A 19,593-nucleotide genomic window follows, 5' to 3' on the forward strand; every position below is an offset into this window, starting at 1 on the left:
ATGTATACAAAACGAGTATGCTATTTTAATTCTTTTTCATAGCTGAGAATTTTAAACATACCGAAACCACATGACAATAGTACTGTGTTATTTAATCCTTCAAAGGAAATAAGTAATTTAATGACACAAAGAAATATGACGGTTAATAATTTGCGCCAGGTTTGCAGAGATTTTGAACAGTATGATGTTGTTAGCGTAATTGAAAAATATTATCAAGTAGATTCCTAAATATGAAGTGGAACCGCTTACTATTACTGTGCAAAATTAAATTTCCAATATAATTAAAGGAATAAGTGTATTTTTAACGACCTAGCCAAGAAAATTGCGAGCCTAGCATTGTTAAACACCAGCTGATTGGAAGCATTGCACAAATTGTAACAGATGCGGCAATTGACGCAATACGTTTTCGAGCTTCACGATATTAAAGATAGTCTCAGCAAAGTCGAACAACATACTTGCAAAATGAGCTAGATGAAGAACAGTATTCAAGAAGGAACTGTTTGATTATTCACGGAATAGAAGAGAAACAAGGTGAGATAATAGACAATGGAGTCATAGATTGGGGCCAAAAGTTAAGAAAAACGGAAGAGCAAGAAAAATAATCGTGAAGTTTAGTTCGTATAATGTTTGAAATGAAGTAGGCCTATATAGAGCAAAGAAAAAACTAAAGGGGAGCCATATCTACACTCGTGAAAACTTACGAGCAAAAGATAAAGTTTACTACGTACTGTTAAGCAAAACTATGCATCAGTGATATCTGGACACAAAATGGTCGCATACGTACCATAATCACTAGCAGTAACGAGAAGTTTTTATTCAGAACTTCCGACCTTCAAAATTGCATAAATGTAAAAGGTAATGTGTAACATAGGGCATTTTAATTTGTAGGGCCTATTGTATTGTAACAACTCTATTGTTTATCCTGTTTTAGAAACAGTTCCAGACATGCTATGAAAATTATGCGAGATTGATTGTACAAAAGGCTTTATACAGTAATTGGTCACTTAAATTAAATGTCAGAAGTCTCTATAATAAGGTAGATCATGTTTGGAATTTACTTTCGGAATTCCGTTTCCATATATTATTAGTGACATCTGGCTAAATATACATAATCTTGCAATCCCGGGATACATACTAGTTAGAACAGACAGAAATAGACACGGAGGTGGGGTGGCTATCTATGTAATGAAAATGTTGATTTTGATGTCATTATTATTGGTGAAAATACAATTGAACCGGTTAACACTAAACCGTTATAGGTAGGCCTATATGTTTATAGACCACCAAATTCGTGTGCTGAATTTGTTGATAATGCATCAAATATCTTTTATCCTGAGATTATTGTTGCTGGTGATTTAAACTGGAATATATTTTTATAAATGGCATTCTCGGAACATGGAGCTATTCTAATTTTATAGCTCCATGCTCGGAACATTAAAATTTCCAATTAAACCAGTATAAAACACCCGGACGTGCGTAACGGAAACATAGTAGTTGTATTGATTTAATTTTTAGTCGGTAGTCGCATGCAACGCGACTCTACTGCTCACTATGTCGGTCGGTCGTTGGTCGGTTGGTCGGTCGGTCGGTAAACACTAACTTGAGCACGCGAATGTAGCCATGTATATAGCCTACCTTATGAATTAAGAAAACAAAACGATTATGACCGTTTTAAAACACTTGTTAAGATTGATATAATTAAGTCTAAACGGCCAGCCTAGTAATATTTATTCAACCTATTTGATTATTATGAAAAAAAACATTTGAAACAACGAAACACCTATGACACTACAGCTGTGATCAAGGGTTATGTTGTTGAGGCGACCATGATCTATGATCTGTGGTCTAAAACGTTCAGCTCTGCCGCCTCAAAAATACAGTACAGTACATTAATTTAATAAACTAGATGGTACGCTCGCTTCGCTCGCGTACCATCTAGGTCGTGCCCACAGATTGTTCTCGAATACATAATAATTTCAGCGTTAAAAATCTGGCGATTTCAAATGTACGTACAATAATACATGTCGTTTACAGGAACGAATAAATAGACACTGATTTATGTACTCAACGAAAATTAGCACCCTGAGAATTACTTCCGAAAGAGAAACTTGTCACAAAATGAGACCAATTGTTTTTAAGTCAAATTTAAACAAACTTAATTTGTGTTTTGTATGTAACATTAGGGGTGAGGGATGGGGAAGAGGATTGGTGCAAAGAGGAACAATTTTGAAATATATTAAAAATATTCTTTATCCATTTAGTAACGAAATATTAATTGTTTTCATGTTTTACAAATAATATACCACTAACAAATTGCTATGTAATACTTTGTTGAAACTATCACCGTCCTAGTCGATTGAAATAGTACAGTACATGTAACGATACATCACTACGACGTGTATGTTTATATAATGTAAAACAATTTGTGAAAACCACCTCTATTCGCGGAAAATCATAAATTCGATTTAATCGTCAATAAATATTAAATTATCTAACTCAACTTAATTAGTATAGGCCTAATGGTTTTCAATTGTTTCTTAGAGCCAATTCATACTTAAGTTGGTTCCTACCCTACCCACCAAAGTTTGTTCTGCGTTTAGGGGATGTGATGCACCGTAGGCTTATCCTCTACTGGCTTTACAACGCTACTCATGCCAGTGAGGGAAGGGTGATGATGTGGGTGGTTTAAATGCAATAATAAAGATTTGTACATAATATACGGCGACTGAAAAAGCTAGCTCATTATCTGTTTAAAAAAAATTATATCCAACCTCTGCAGCACAGATTGAAAAAAAAATGGATCGAATTTCTGTTATGAGTATACAGTACTTGCCTTTACGACACCTGAAGGAATAGACACTTGTGGAACAGAGATTGGAATGTTCCATTCATCGCAAATCAATACATTTGTATAAACGTATATTAAATCTATCAAAATAGTATTTTTTAAAGAAAAGCGGCCTGTCTTCAACATTATGATGCTGTACTCGAGCTGTTCAACCGGTTTTCAGCCATTAAAAACAATTATCGTAGGAGGAGATAGGAAAATGCGAAGTATCCTCGTATTATTATCTGTGGGTATTTTTCAAGACGGACATCCATTAGACAGTGTATACCACGATCGAAAAACACCCCTATTTGGGGCAAATGGTTGAACCTAAATTCGTTTTAATTGTCAATAACTAATTATCTAACTCAATTTAATTAGTAAACAGGGTTACATCAGGTGGTTAAAATCAGTACCGAGGTTCTAACCAACTTTATATACCATCGAGTAAACATTCTAGAAATAACGCGCGATTTACCGAATTTTGCCCTTACGTAAATTTATATATAGAAGAAACTTCCTTTACATAGAGGGAGACGTAACTCTGTGACGTCATGTCACAGTTATTCTTTGTTATAATAACTGCTACAATGACGAATAAACTGTGTCCTGACTAGAATATGCATAATAGAAACGTGTATGATGTATTTTTCCAATTTCATTATTCTTGTACTAATATCTTGGATTATTCAATCTTCACTAATTTTATCGAGTCCAGTTCAATCTAAGGTAGGTAGGGTTCATAAATAAAGTTTAATTAAGTTTATATTTATTATTCAACCTATTGATTATTATGTTCTGGTTACAATATATGAAAGTGAGGAAAATTTATTGAAGGAGTGAACCTTTTAAGTTAATGACGTAGAACATTCCTGAAGTGTTCACGCTCCGAGAATACAATTCTATTGTTTATATATAAAATGTTTTATTATAAATGTCGCACAACATTGCTACATACCTCACGTATTTTTCACCAACGGTGAAGCAGAACGGGCATAGTGAAATAAGCCTCCCTTTTAAAAAGTTGTACACGACTTTTTATAAGCAATTTTAAACATTAACATTAACGCAACAAAATGTATTATTCATGATCTGTGTCCTGACTAACAATAAGTATATATTTCAGTGTAAGACTAGGTTAAACAGATACTAAATGAATGTACTGGTCTATTTCACTTATTAGTCTGATGATCTATTAGATGTATAATTAATAGTGAGTAGAAGTTGTGAGGAATCCTTTTTCCCCCGTGAGAATCGCCCACCTTTATTATAATGTATTCTCATTATCAATTATGAACGTATTCAATTACAAATCGATTTAATGTATAATATTTATAAAATGTCATTCTTAAAACGATATAGTTGACTACATATTGGCATAAAGATAAATAGACTCTATAAAGATGAAGCTATAGGCCTCGAAGAACCGTTGATAATAAAATAATTATATATATTTTATATTTAAAATATTACTGTACAATTAATAATATTTTATTGAAACAGTTTTATGAAATAAAATCAAGGTAGGTGTTCAAAATTGCTAGTTTTTACATTTTTACATTTTTTTTGTCCGCTTTCATAAAATTGTATCCGTATTCATTCATTCATTCATTCACAAATTCCATATCACTTTTTCGTATTTTATAATTTTTCCAGAAAGCATGATTTATAATCATGTGTGAGAAATTCTTAATTTATAATGGTGTCAGATTGTTATGGTTTCCATACAAATCAACGCCATCTTCCATTCCTAAAAACCGTGTACTTATTGCTCGAAGAATTCACCCTCAAAGTCACTAGCATTTTACTTGTTTAGGCTACTGTAGATCTGTTATAATTGCTATCGTGTGTTGGAAGTTTACATAGCTATCTGTTCCTGCTTGTTATTTTTTGAAAACGTAACTACTCTATTTTTAGTCGCGTGGACGCGACTCTATAGTTCACTATGTCGGTCGGCCTGTCGGTCGGTCTGTCTGTCTGTCGGTCCGGTATCACTATGCGTGTTATCGCTTTCTGACCTTATCTTGATATCAGTTTAATCTAGCTAAGTCAATTTTTCACAGTATATTGCTTATGGCCAGGAATCGATGTGGTTATGTTATCACGGTGCGCAATAGAAAATTACGCGGTCTACGCACGATTTAACGAAATCACGTTTGTAATCATATCTTCACAACCATGAATCACAATTAAATAAAATTTGGTACTCATAAATTTCAGGGCATAAATCATCATATGGCAATACAATTACGTGCGTAGTGCATGTAACGCATGCGTACGCGCGCTTAAAATTTTCAAAATTTATTTTCGATGAAATAAGACTACGTTTCAGGCAATTTTAAGCGTTTACAAAATTGCCATGAGTGCGCAGATTTTTGCGCGAGCACTGCGCGTTAAATGTTATTGCGCACTCTTTTTGCCCGATTTCTGTTTTCTTGACTTACTTTTCAACTAGAAATTACGTTATACGAGCACGTCAAAAGTGACAGGCTACGCACGTGTAAATTAAAAAAATATAAATATTTTTAAACATTTCAACATTTTTAAACATGTTCAGTAATTTCAGTCAGTATAGTTCACTATGTCGGTCGGTCTGTCGGTCTGTCTGTCGGTCTGTCTGTCGGTCCGGTATCACTATGCATTGTAGCACGCGACTTAATGGCTGTTGGCCTTGTTTAACTACACTTTTACCTGCCAATTGTTTATAATAATTGATTTAACAACATTTTTATGTCTAGTATTTATTTATTTACCAGATGTCTAGAGCGCCATTTTCATGAATACTGATGCTCAAAGGCGCTTCACATCATAAAGATGACCAAACAAATTGTAGTAGAAAAATACAAGATTACAAAAAACAACTCTGTCTTCAATTAAAGTATAAAGTATAACTGCATTTCATTAATACAAATATATTATTTCATTTGTATCGTAAAATAAGGTTATGACATAAATTCGTAAAATCCATGTATGGTTTTTAGAATTCGGAAGTAATCCACTACAAATGACACACAGTTTTTATGTTAAAAACGACTGAAAGGGAAGCCAACAACAGTACAAGGATCTCGTCACAGGATCCATTAAATCACCACAATAGTCGGTTATTTGTGGGCTAGAGCTTAATATGTGTGTTACTTTTTTAAAAGTTGAAATTTAATCAAGTTCAACGTTTTGTATATTATATCGTTACATAATTATATTATTGGTCAAAGGTCATATAGATAAATTATAGTTATTTTTTTTATATATAACTAAACTAAACTACATTGAGATAAATCTGATCCAGAACTAACTTGGTTAGTAAACAGCGACGTTTCACGACATATCCAGTCCAGTGAATTAGATTTTTATACTTACTACTACCTGGATGAATGACAATATACATATGCTGTGTTTGTGTGTTTGATACACGGTATATCTTTGTCAATCAATATATAAACAAGGGTGTACACGACTTGTTTCTGCTGCGAAATAAATTAATGATTTAACACTAGTGTGTGAATAAATTACCCCCATCAGAAACAGGACACATTTTCTATTAACCGGTTAAATGGCAGCTAGAAACGGAAACACCCAATCGAACGCCGATGTACAATTTGTATCTTCACATTTGCGAAATAAACTTTTATTTATAAATACGTACGTACGCGCTGCTTGAGTGTGCAAGAAAAGAAAGAAAATAAACACTTCACAACTTCCTATAAAGAAAAAAGTCACTATAATATCTATCAAAATGTTTAAAGACTTTTTTCTTTGTCAATTCTTTTTTTTTATCTACAGGCGAAAAGATCTGATAACTGCGTAGGTGTTCAATGCCTTCCTGGGGAGCAGTGCTGCACGGTTAGAGACGGTTGTGGTGGAAAGTTGTGTGTTGGGTGTGCAGGTAATGCTATTAAATAATATCCTGTGAATACAATCACTGATGGTAATCTGTAATTAATATAGCCTTCCCTCTGTAACCAAATCAAGAAATTATCGAAATCTATGCTGCCTCCTGAATCTGGTGTAATTCACGCTGACGAGTGTTTAATAATTATAACATTCTTATTGTAGGCAGATTGTTAAAAAGTAGAAACATTATTCACGAGACAAATAATTATATTATGGCCATATATATGGTCGTGTCTAGCTTGATTGTTTCTAGCTTGGTTGTGCCTAGATTGGTTGTTTCTAGCTTGGTCGTGTCTAGCTGGGTTGTGCCTAGCTTGGTTGTGTTTAGCTTGGTTGTTTCTAGCTTGGTCCTGTCTAGCTTGGTCCTGTCTAGCTTGGTCGTGTCTAGCTTGGTCCTGTCTAGCTTGGTCGTGTCTAGCTTGGTCGTGTCTAGCTTGGTCGTGTCTAGCTTATAGTCGTGTCTAGCTTATAGTCGTGTCTAGCTTGGTCGTGTCTAGCTTGGTCGTGTCTAGCTTGGTCGTGTTTAGCTTGGTCGTGTCTAGCTTGGTTGTGTCTAGCTTGGTCGTGTCTAGCTTGGTCGTGTCTAGCTTGATCGTGTTTAGCTAGATTGTGTCTAGCTTGTTGCATTAACACATCTAATCAAATTCAACTCAACAGATAAAGAGTTCTCTTCTGGTGAAGTTGGAGTATTTTGCAGAAATTGTACCAAATGTCAAGATAATGGCATGGTCCAAGTTGAGGAGTGTACGCCCGGAAAAGACGCAGTTTGTGAATCATGTCCACATGGCGAATATATTACTAATGATGACACGTGCCAACCATGTGGTGACATCTGTGAAGGAAAGGAGTGTACAAATTGTAACATAACTCCAACACCAACCCCTTCGGAAAAGTCCACACCTGGTAAGTTTCAAATTGATAAATTGTCAAGTTGGTAACCAAAATAGTATTTCCCAAGAACGTTTAAACATTTTTTATTTCTTATTCAATCATTATATATTATCATTGTATACCTTTTGTTTTATTTCTCCTCTGTATGTTTTCTTTTACAGCTGGTATCACTGGACTATCAACAGCAAGTCAAACGTCAATGATAACATTCACATCTCTACCAAACATCGATAAACAAGGTTCATCATGGAAGAGTATATACCTTCTGCCGATAATTGGCGCTCCAGGTAAGGCAAACCTTTTAACAAATTAGTTCTCTGTCGACTTTTTGGCCATAAAAGTTCAAGTTCAAAATCGTTTATTGCAATCAATTAATTGTAACTGGATATTCATTTTCGACAAGTTATTAAAAAGAGTAAAACATTAAGACAAACAAGTTACACCAAAACAGTTTTATATATTAATACATTTATGAGTCAATACACAGAAATCAATGAAATGTTTAAAACATTTGGTAAAAACATGAGTAAAAACATTTTATAAAATGTATACATTTTTGGCCAAACTATTGAGATAGAAGAAGCAAGCTTATATTATATATTTGAGAGAAAGTGTGTTTAACAAAACATAATATATGTATATAATTTTTAGAAAGGTAGCCTAATTTATTTATATAACTATTTATATTTCAATGTTTAGGGGTTGAACTTGATTATATTAAGTTTTATTTATGTTGTAATTTTTACTTTATATGTATAGGTAAATAAATAAAGAAAGAAAAAGGTTTGAAATAAATTGTTCTACCATTGGTGGAAAATTCAAAAGTGATGAATGTTGTTGCTCTCTCAGTCCTAAGATTATACCAATGGATTGGACAGGAGCATGGTTAAGAGGTAGTTTAGTCCTAAAATACTTTTTACAGAGATATTTAATAGTAGGCCTTGTCGGTCTTTAAGCGAACGAAATCCAAGAAATAAGAAAGCCTCTTCCTGTGGCAATCCAGTTCAATATATTTGTTCCGCTTTATCATTCTGACTGGAATATAATATGTATGACCCAGCAATAAATTATAACCACTTCTTTTTTGTGTGTACAGTATTCAACTCTTGTTTGTTTGGTAAAATAATAGGCCTAACGGTATGCTCCAATTACCTATGGTACCGAGCACATGCTTTCTTTTGGCTTAGTTCTGTTTAGTTTAGTTAGTATTGCCTTGTTTTCTACTATATTCTGTTTTTAAATATTTTGTTTAGTTTTATTTTAATTCGTTTACTATTAGAAAATGGATGTCTTTTTCTTTTACAAAAGGTGAACTTTCTACTTTACAATTTCCTACTTTACAATATTATTACAGATGCTTTATTTATTATGACTTCCAACTAATCCAGACAACTACATCACCACAGGTCTAAACTAAGAACAATCAGTTGCTAAGTTGGGGTAGTAAAAAGTATATAATACGGCCTTACCATGTTGAAATACCGGTTCTCGTCAGATCACCGAAGTTAAGCAACGTTTAGAGCTTTGATGGGAAACCATCTGAAAATACCAGGTGATGTAAAGAGCTGGAGTCCCATTAGGCATTTGAAAATCGCTAACAGAATTTTTTTTAATGTATTGAATTTCGATTTATATTTACTGTATAGTGTTTGTCATCTTTGTTATTGGCTGTTTGAAAAAGATTTTGTGCTGTTGGACAAAGGAGTCTCATGACTTTTGGGCAGATCATTTTTCATGTTGCTGTAAAAAATGTAAGTTTCTTATTTTTATTTATTTTATTTATTTATTCATTTCCCAACCAACAGTGAGCTCATGGTTCACCACTTACAGGAGGGAACACAGACAAACACGTACATATACAATAACAAACATTAAACTAAACTACTAACAATGTTACGAAACTTACGGAAATTATTACTAAAAATATCTAACTCAGGGTTTCTTAAAGTAAAAGAATTGTAAGTTTGACTAATCTACTAATAAAACCATTTTTTAAAACATTTACTCTACTAAAAGGAATATGAAAAGTAGTATTTCTTCTAAGACGACGACTAGGGACTCTAAGATAAAAATTTAAAACAAAAATTGTTTATAAAATATGATATTATATTTCGATTTATTACCAGGTATCTTTTTATTCTGAAGGATTTCAGTGATATGTATCATCATCTAGATTATACCATCTTCCCGTTTGTCGACAAATACATATTCACAATCGTTGCTGCAATAAACATCTTTGAGAACATCAATTCAAAATCATTGAAAAAACAATTTATACTTTCATCTGTAGTTAGTGTCCTAATACATTTTCCAGTGTGTTTTAATAGAACCAAAAATTTGTATAATAATTATCAATATTTTGACTTTAATAAAAGACCTGCTAACTCAATGTATAGCAATCTATCATGTAAACATGAAACAATTACAATTGTAGATATCATTTAATAATACCATTATCCGTTTATTTAAGTTTAACAAACCATTTTAACTTAACATAAACTGACCATGGCATTTCCTTTTTTTATATTATGAATATTTTGAAGTGTTTACACATTTCAAATATTGATCATTTCTTTTACAGGTTGTTGCATATTTATACATGCACATGACACATCAACGAATAATAATTGTTGTTTTTTTTTTTTTTTTTAAGTAAATTTGTAAAAAGTGGATGTATTATTCCAATTTTTTATTTAATTATTACATTTTAATCGAATTCTATTACATTTAGCAAATGGTGATTCTGAACAACAGTCTTTTGTTAATCCTAATGTCAGTTCCAAAAAGCAGGATGATGAGAAAACAGTGAATTTAGCTGTAAAACAGAAGTCCACAGAAGATCCTATCGGCTGTTCTGATGATCTTATTGTCTCCTATAAACGTAATATAATTTTATAATTTGAATACTGAATTCATATTAATCAGTTTTCCATTTAAATAGCTATAAATTTACATTAAATCTAACATTTTAATATTTACCCAACTTAGTATTTTATTATTATCATTTTAGGTGAAGTTGAAAGAACCCAAATGGGTCACAATCCATCCAGCACAGGTAAAACTGTTTGATTTTTTTGATAAAGTCAAAAAGGTTTAATATACCTATATATTTTTAAGTTGATTATTTAAATCAAAATGATTTTTTTTTCAATCAGATCAATTTGGTAAAGATGAATATGACATGCCTGCAAGAAGTAGGTTGATATTATCAATTTTTTTAAATAGTTTTTAATATTTCTTGTTTTATTTTTAAAAAAAACGAAATAACAAACCTTGATCACAAGAAAAGAAAGGTGTCCTTATTTCCACGATGACTACATAAACTGAACAATTGCACAACAAATAAAAAATAAAAATAAAAGCCAAATAAGTTATTTCTTTAAGAATTAAAAAAAAATCAGTATTTCAGTTACAATTCATTCATTTTAAACTAAATAAAAAATAAATATCAAGATTATTCGTTTTTGAGAATAAGTTGATTTTTTTAATAAAATGTTTATTACTGTTTTAGGAACTGAGATTCCTGAGCAAAATGTACTTATGAATCCTAATGGAATCCAACCAACTAATGAAAGTTCAAGTAAGGGTGTAAAAAAGGTTATGAGAGGGCGTTCCTCCACCTCCAGCCTTCCTGATGTTTCTGAAGGCACTCCACTATCATGTGATCTTCCTGAATGGTGCAAACGTAAGAATTCAAACATTAACAAAATTAAATATCTGTGGATATTTGGACATGATGGTATTTAAGTGTGTGGTTTTTATTATCGACGACTAAACTATGTCATGTTAATTCGTTGTGCGCATGCGGAAATGTGTCGATGGTCAGTTTAATGGTTTCTGGTTCATTCGACGACCAACGACTTGACTTGACTATAATCTTTTTGTTTGTTGCGTTTGTTAGTGGAATAATAATATGGTATTTCAAATGGCAAATATATATTTAACATAATTTGTTTTAAAGATTTGGCCACACTCGATCCTCAGTCGTCGCAAATCAAAAACTCACTAATTGTGTATACGTTTTCATTTAGTTTACTTTCATATGTTTTTGTAGATGATATTACAATGGTTGGATGTGAAGATATATCAGACATCTCACGACACATTGGGAAAGAAGTAACACGGATTGGTGGTATTCTCGGATTAACAACAGGTGAAGTGGAAACCATTAAGCATGACCACAAGTTCGATATATCGAGACAGAATTTAGTGGTTTTACAGGAGTGGAAGAGAATGAAAGGTGTACATGCTACGAAAGGTGTTCTTGCACGTGCTCTTGAGAGTATTGGAAAAACAGAAATTGCGATAAAATATTTATGGCCGGAGCAAGAATGGGATCAAGGTAGTTTAGTTTTAATGTTCTAAAACAGAGAACATTTTTACACAACAAAAAAGAAATATTACGTTGGCAAGCACGTTGGTCAATTTATTCTTGAGACTATCCGAACAAGGCGTAATTTTCTATTTACTGTGAAAAAAAAAATGAGTTTTCCCGCCTCCATCTCATGTGTTCCTCCTACTACGATACACAAAGCGGGGTTTTGGGGAACCATGCACTGGTACTGGTACTGGTTCAAATAACCGTCTCACAGAGACATCTGGTAGCCATTGACTTGAAGTTGGCATTTGGATGTGTTACTTTTAAATGTAGGCCTACAGTATGAGAGTGACTACTACCAAATTACACAGTCACAAAACAACTTATAAAACAGTTCATATAACAGTTAAAACATGGCTGGGAATTATAAATTTCTGTTGAAGCAGGCTCTAATGAAGTTGTATCTAGTAAGTTGACTTTGTTTACAACTCTATCAAGTACTGATGGTATCTTCCGACCTCTTCGTTTACTTTGCCCTTCTGTAAAATTTCGACTACAAGAAATTTTCTAGCACATCTAACACATCAGCAGTAAAATATACACACACAAAAACAACAAAACATATCTTGATCACAAGGAAAATTTCCACAAACAATTGTATAAAACAATAGTTATTCTAAATGCCATAGAAATTACATATTAAATTATTTCCTTTAAAATAAAAAAAAACATATTTAGGCCTATAGTTACTTTATTCAAAATAAACTAAAAATTAATAATAATAATACCAATAATACTAATAACAATAACAATAATATTAATATTATTATTAATATTAATAATAATAATAATATACATCTGAATTATACTATGTGTAGTAAACGTTTATCTCAGTTGATGAGAACAAAACCTGATAAAATTTAATATGAATTTTAAATATTAAAATTGTATTACTGTTATTTTAGGGACTGAGATTCTTGATCCAACACAGCTTATGAATACTAATGGAAGTTCCATACACCAAACTAATGGAAGTTCAAGTAAGGGTGTGAAAAAGGTTAGGAGACGGCGTTCCTCCACCTCCAGCCTTCCTGATGTTTCTGAAGACGCTCCACTATCAGGTGATCTGCCTGAATGGTGCAAACGTAAGAATTCAAACATTTAAACAATTTAATATCTGGATATTTGGACATGATGGTATTTATAAGAATGATAGTGTGGTTTTGACTTTCGACTACCGAAGACCAAACTATGTCATGTTAGTTCATTTTGCGCCTGTTGAAATATTGGGACGTGTCGAGTGTCAATAGTTGGTTTGATAGTTTCTAGGTCCAATCGACGACCGACGACACGATTGACCTATAAGTCGCTAGTCCTCGGTCGTCGCAAATAAACGGCTTAATTCACTTGTGTATAAAGATTGTTTTCATTTAGTTTACTTTCATATGTTTTTGTAGATGATAATACAATGGTTAAATGTGAAGATATATCAGACATCTCACGACACATTGGGAAAGAAGTAACACGGATTGGTGTTATTCTCGGATTAACAACAGGTGAAGTGGAAACCATTGAGCATGACCACAAGTTCGATATATCGAGACAGAATTTAGTAGTTTTACAGGAGTGGAAGAGAATGAAAGGTGTACATGCTACGAAAGGTGTTCTTGCACATGCTCTTTATAAAATTGGAAGAGGAGAACTTGCAAAGAAGTATTTATGGCCTGAGCAAGAATGGGATCAAGGTAGTTTAGTTTTAATGTTAATGTTCTGAAACAGAGAACATTTTTACACAACAAAAAAGAAACCATTGTTTTGTCAGCGAATTCTGGTGGTATTACTTTGACAAGCACGTTGGTCACTTTACACTTAGCCTAACATTATCCAAACAAGGCGTAATTTTCTATTTGCTGTGAAAAAAAAAAGTGTTTTCCCGCCTCCATCTCATGTGTTCCTCACAAAGCGGGGTTTTGGGAACCCAACCCTTCTACCCATGGTTGTGTTTTAGCTCAAGTTATCTGGGTTATTGGTTATGTTCATATGTTATATGATTTACGTACAGTATAACTTCAATATAGAAAAAAATTATTTTTAATATAGTTACTTCAGGGAAGATTAAACATATTAATTAAACTTACTCCTCCTTAGTTTATTCTGCCACTATGGCATACTTTGTGTCTCTGCCTTCTTTATAAATGTCTGCTAGTCCGCATCACCGACGCCGTATCGTTGTTCAACACGGCAATTTGTTTTCCATCATTTTGAATTCTTTTTTTATATTTTATTTAGGGATACTAATAACCACTACATTTTGGGGAACAAGAAAAAGTCAGGAGTTGGAAATCAATGATTCTGGTTAGTACTTGAGGCTGATGCAAGCTTTTCAAATAATTAAATTGATATTAAAAACGTTTTTTTTATTCATTATTTTATTTTTACGCCTAATGATTTATTTCCTGACTGCAAAAAGGGACTTATGATCTTAAGTATCACTGATATTAAGGGAATACTTTGGGCTTTCCTGTATATAAAGGAGAAGCAGTGCATGTTGTAATACTATAGGGATACCCTATAATTGCACACTTTATTGAGTAATCAATTATTTTATTTTATAGGTTATTTTCGTAATAAAGACTGGACAGTGCAAAGAACATGGCAAGGGATCTGGAATATTATGTTAGAAAACAACTTTGGAAGTTTCAGACAACTAAAATTAGCTTGCGGCACTGTAGAGTTACAACAGCCTCACCTTAAATGTATACAACGATGTCCACTTTTTCAGACGTCAATTCATGGTTTGGATCGAAATGCGTTAGGCCTATCCCCGATTTATTATTCATCATTCAAATATCTATTTCCCGTTAGTGTTTCACATGGGGTAAACTGTTTATTCTCTGCTGCATCTGTTATCTACTATGGTTCAGAAGATAATTTTCTTGAGTTAAAAATACGAACAGTCGTTGAGTTAGCTTATCATAAAGATTACTATTTGAATCAAGAAACACTTATCAATTGTATGGAGGCTGAGTATGCACTGACCAAGTTAGAAGAGAAAGATACATCCTTCAAATCTACAGATATAGAAGCACGCTTTGAAAATTTAGTCAGAAAAACATTAATTAAACAAAATGTTTTTAGCCTACAGGGAAACTCCATGCATTTGTTCGGCTTAGCGTCAGTTTTTAACTGTAACATTCAGTCCGTTTACCCTACGATTGGTGCTTCGCAACCAAGTCCTTTAAATGTACTTATCACTCCTCGTAAGAAGATAGAAAATCCAGCAACAGTTTTCATTATGTGGTCTAGGCACACACCAAAAGCAGAATATGAACATTTTATTCCTAACCACTTTGTGCCTCTTTTTCCCTGAAACAACAATATACATTTCAGATTAGGAAGTCTAAAATCGTAAAACCGTAAATTCTTTTTTTTTCTGGCATTCCAGTTTAAAATATGTTATTTCAAAATTGATTGTGATTTTCGATTTGTTGTAATGGTTGAGACTTTTACGCCTTATAATTAGTTAAATAAGCTTATATACTTTTCGATTTCTTTACAACCCATATTACTATTACTAGCCAAGCATTATATTGTTATTCTATAGTTTAAGTTTTATTATTTACTTTATTTATTTTTCTCTCAGCATTTTAATGATCGGAATTGTACTGTGAAGATTTAAAACTTTAGGGCGTATATACTTGCTAGTCATCAATGTTTTAAATACTAGAGTGCTAAGTGAACTGTATTTATGTGCAGTTTTCTTAGAATAATATAAAATGAGGCCTAATCCTTTTAATGTAATATCGTATAACAACAACTTCTTATTACACAATAACAAATACTGTTATGTACAGATGGGTTTCATTTACGTTTGACTTTCACTTACTTTTTTTGTAAATAAAAAGATTTATTTTTTAGATTGTTTAGTATTATTAAAGACCCCTTCCCTGCAATTTTGGACGTTTTTTGGAAAATAATACATATATATCATTTTAAAAACATTAAACCATGTCATTCCTTGTCTTAAATGTACGTTTTATGGTAAATTATGATAAAAAGTGAGAAACAATGCACTACCTAAGTAGCTCGCGGCGATCGACCTCTCGTGGACGGTCTCAGGCCTAGCCTAGCTAGGCTTAGTTTTGTAGGCCTAGCTGGTAAACATCGGTAACGTACGAACATCGTACGCTAGCTATATACCTAGCCTGACGTTGTATAGTTGCTACATTAATTGTCTTTCTATTTTTGCCAGACTGCGTTGATACAAATTGGGGAAAACCCGGTATTTTCGCTGAAAAGTTAGGAGTCTTCCATTTGTTTTGGCTTCACGATCGATCGAAAAGTGGGCGAATTACAGGTGAAAAACAACAATATCAATCCGCGCGCAATGCATTTTGGGATTTATAGCGGGCCGCTATAATTATTAAAATCGATTTATTTTTCACATTTTTAACCGTTTAAAGACGAAAAAAGTTATCGCAATAGGACCATATAGTATTATTTTTACATTAAATATAGTTTGTGATCTTAAATTAGATCTAAAAAACGTAGGGAATGGGGCTTTAATTAATTCATATATCTGGTCCTATACTAATATCGCAAACACTTTTTGGAAGCGTATTGGTACCACTCCCTAAGGCTAAATTTATTTGAATTTCCCGCTCATAATCTCAAAAATTATATCTCGGAAGTATGAATTGATTTCCCCGACTGAAAAGGGTCTTCGCTTCCGGACGAACCCCAAATAAAGGTTAAACGGACTACTTTTTTAAGCCTCTAGGCCTGATGTTTCCAAAGTATAAGACAATTTTTGGAAACCTGCAGCTCTAGTTCTAAAAATGTTCTTAGCTCAGCCCCAACCATAAAGCTGGTCATATTTCGAAGTAAAATAAGTGCATTTTCTGGGACCTAACAGCTTTATTTTTCAAAAATGTCTTAGCTCAGTCACATGTATAATTGCAACTTCCGGAGACCTAGCAGCTCTATTTTTCACAATTTTCTTACAGATCACTCAAGGCACGCATTTACAAGTTTTGCACCCCCAGACAGCAACCAGCCTACGCGTCTGCGATAAACAATATGCCTACCTCTTGGCTTGTGAGTACGTTTTACGTTCGCGTATGTATATAAATATATAGGCATATTTTTAACTTTTATTTTTTTTAATGAAAAATATGAATTGAAACAGTCATCGCGCATAGTTTTTTTTTTTTGCATTATAAAAAATGGAAAACGTTGTTTCCGCTCGCATAGCTCCCTCGTTGGGGAATGTAGCCCCCTCGTCGGGGAATGTATCCCCCACGTCGGAGAGATCCAGGCGCCACCACTGGCCTACTGATGACCCCAGCAAATCACTGAGCCTCCAACCCCTCTATCCTCCGCACTCAGTACAATTGCGGTCATACAATCACGCGCTACTTGATCCTGCCCAAGAGTGGGTGGGCAAGGAGAAAATGAAGGCAAAAAAACACTTCACAACTTTTTAGAAAGAAAAAAGTCACTATTATCTATTTAAATGTTCATGTTTAATGACTTTTTTTCTTTATCTTTTTTTATGTATAGGCGAAAAGATATCTGAGAGAGTGTAGAATGCCTTCAGAGGCGGCTGTGGAAAGGTGTGTGCCGGGTGTGCAGGTAATGCTATTAATAAAGAATATCCTGTGAATACAATACATTAATTGTAATATACGGGTGGTAGTCTGTAATTAATAGGCCTACAGCCTTTCCTCAGTCAACAAATCGAGAAATTTTCGAAATCTAGGCTGCCTCCTGAATCTGGTGTAATTCACGCTGGCTGGTGTTTAATAATTATAACATTCTCATTGTAGGCAGATTGTCATTTCCACTTGCTTAAAAAATGCAAAGGTTATTCACGAGACAAAAATATTATGGCCATAATGTACAACTTGTAAAACCTGGCCTCTGACAGGATTTTGAACTAGGATCGATAGCCAAACATAATATACAAGAATCTGTAGTAACCCGGTAGCGTTTGTAAATCATCAATAAAAAACTATTTTAAAAGGCCCCTACATTCATGACGCTCATCATGCGGTTATATTGATTGCTGTTACAACGATTCATTTGATAATAAAGATAGACATGTTAAACATTGAGCTACACTAAGTTGGCTAGGGTGCATGTTTTTTCTCTTTCTAGCATGTTGAGGTCTAGCCTGATTGTGCCTAGCATGAGTGTGTCTAGCTTGGCTGTGTTTAGTTTGGTTGTGTTTAGTTCGGTTGTGCCTAGCTTTTTTGTGTCATAACATTGTGTTATAAAATGCAACTTCGATGTAATATGTCCTAGTAAATGTCACGACAGCTGAATACTGTAGATCTGTTATAATTGCTATCGTGTGTTGAAAGTTTACATAGCTATCTGTTCCTGCTCGTTATTTTTTTTAAAACGTACTACTCTATTTGAACTACACTTTTACCTGCCTGAATTAATAATTGATTTAACAAGATTTTTAAGTCTAGTATTTATTTATTTACCAGATGTCTAGAGCGCCCTTTTCATGAATACTGATGCTCAAAGGCGCTTCACATCATAAATATGACCAAACAAATTGTAGTAGAAAAATACAAGATTACAAAAAACAACTCTGTCTTCAATTATAACTGCATTTCATTAATACAAATCTATTATTTCATTTGTATCGTAAAATAAGGTCATGACATAAATTCGTAAAATCCATGTATGGTTTTTAGAATTCGGAAGTAATCCACTACAAATGACACACAGTTTTTATGTTAAAAACGACTGAAAGGGAAGCCAACAACAGTACAAGGATCTCGTCACAGGATCCATTAAATCACCACAATAGTCGGTTATTTGTGGGCTAGAGCTTAATATGTGTGTTACTTTTTTTAAAGATTGAAATTTAATCAAGTTCAACGTTTTTTATATTATATCGTTACATAATTATGTTATTGGTAAAAGGTCATAATAGATAAATTATAGTTATTTTTTAAAATATATAACTAAACTATATAAATTAACTAATCTGAACTAATGTAACATAAATTCGATGTAATATGTCCTAGTAAATGTCACGACAGCCGAATACCAGTCGAATTATACTGGCCAAGCTATATGAATAATCTTTGGTTCCCACTTTCGAACGCGACGTGAGTGAGTGGACCAATCACAAACGACAGTTTTGATGATCCGTCGCGTCGTCGCGATTAGTCACATTTCTTCCGGTGCACTTGCGTATATTACGCCCACGTTTTAGGGTAAAGTAAATTGCGGTCTGTGGATTTTTTTTTTTTTTGGCTAAGTCGCCATATATTGTGATCCGTATTTTTTTTGGCTAAGTCGCCTTAAATTGCGATCCGTAGTGGTTTTTTTTTCGTTAGTCGCCTTAAATTGCGATCCGTAGTTTTTTTTTTGTTGGTTAAGTCGCCTTTTAAAGCGTGGTTCCCATTTTGACGCAACGCAACGACGCATGCGCAAATAATATGAGTTAGTCAATCAAAAGCGACAACGATGGTCACCTACGTCGTGATAGGTCATGCTCAGTCGGCCCGGCGAATAATGTTTTTGTTGCGTGTGCGTTTCCTCTTCATTGTATGGTGATACGGCCTACATAAAATCAAATATTTCATTTCCACAAACACGTGTACAAAAAAATTTGAAACAAAGAAAGACCTATGACACAGCG

The 19,593-nt window shown here is 33.4% G+C and overlaps 1 protein-coding gene across 1 annotated transcript; it reads left to right on the forward strand.

Annotated features, from left to right (window-relative positions):
* Positions 1-7,443: 7,443 nt before the first annotated feature.
* On the forward strand, positions 7,444-15,780 carry LOC140058304 (uncharacterized). The gene is made up of 11 exons (XM_072103868.1): positions 7,444-7,621; positions 7,771-7,896; positions 10,341-10,490; positions 10,620-10,664; positions 10,765-10,803; positions 11,121-11,294; positions 11,664-11,951; positions 12,893-13,072; positions 13,385-13,672; positions 14,217-14,282; positions 14,543-15,780. The coding sequence occupies exons 1-11, from the start codon at positions 7,444-7,446 to the stop codon at positions 15,295-15,297; spliced, it is 2,289 nt and encodes a 762-aa protein (XP_071959969.1). The 3' UTR covers positions 15,298-15,780.
* The last annotated feature ends 3,813 nt before the right edge of the window (positions 15,781-19,593 follow it).

This window comes from Antedon mediterranea, chromosome 9 (genome assembly GCF_964355755.1).
Source record: "Antedon mediterranea chromosome 9, ecAntMedi1.1, whole genome shotgun sequence".
Classification (NCBI taxonomy): domain Eukaryota; kingdom Metazoa; phylum Echinodermata; class Crinoidea; order Comatulida; family Antedonidae; genus Antedon; species Antedon mediterranea.

Excerpts from the sequence above, each read along its gene's own strand:
- LOC140058304 (XM_072103868.1), top strand. The coding sequence starts at position 7,444 with ATGGTCCAAGTTGAGGAGTGTACGCCCGGAAAAGACGCAGTTTGTGAA. Across the intron at positions 10,804-11,120 it reads ATATGACATGCCTGCAAGAA|GAACTGAGATTCCTGAGCAA; the intron begins GTAGGTTGATAT and ends TTACTGTTTTAG. Across the intron at positions 13,673-14,216 it reads TGAGCAAGAATGGGATCAAG|GGATACTAATAACCACTACA; the intron begins GTAGTTTAGTTT and ends TATTTTATTTAG.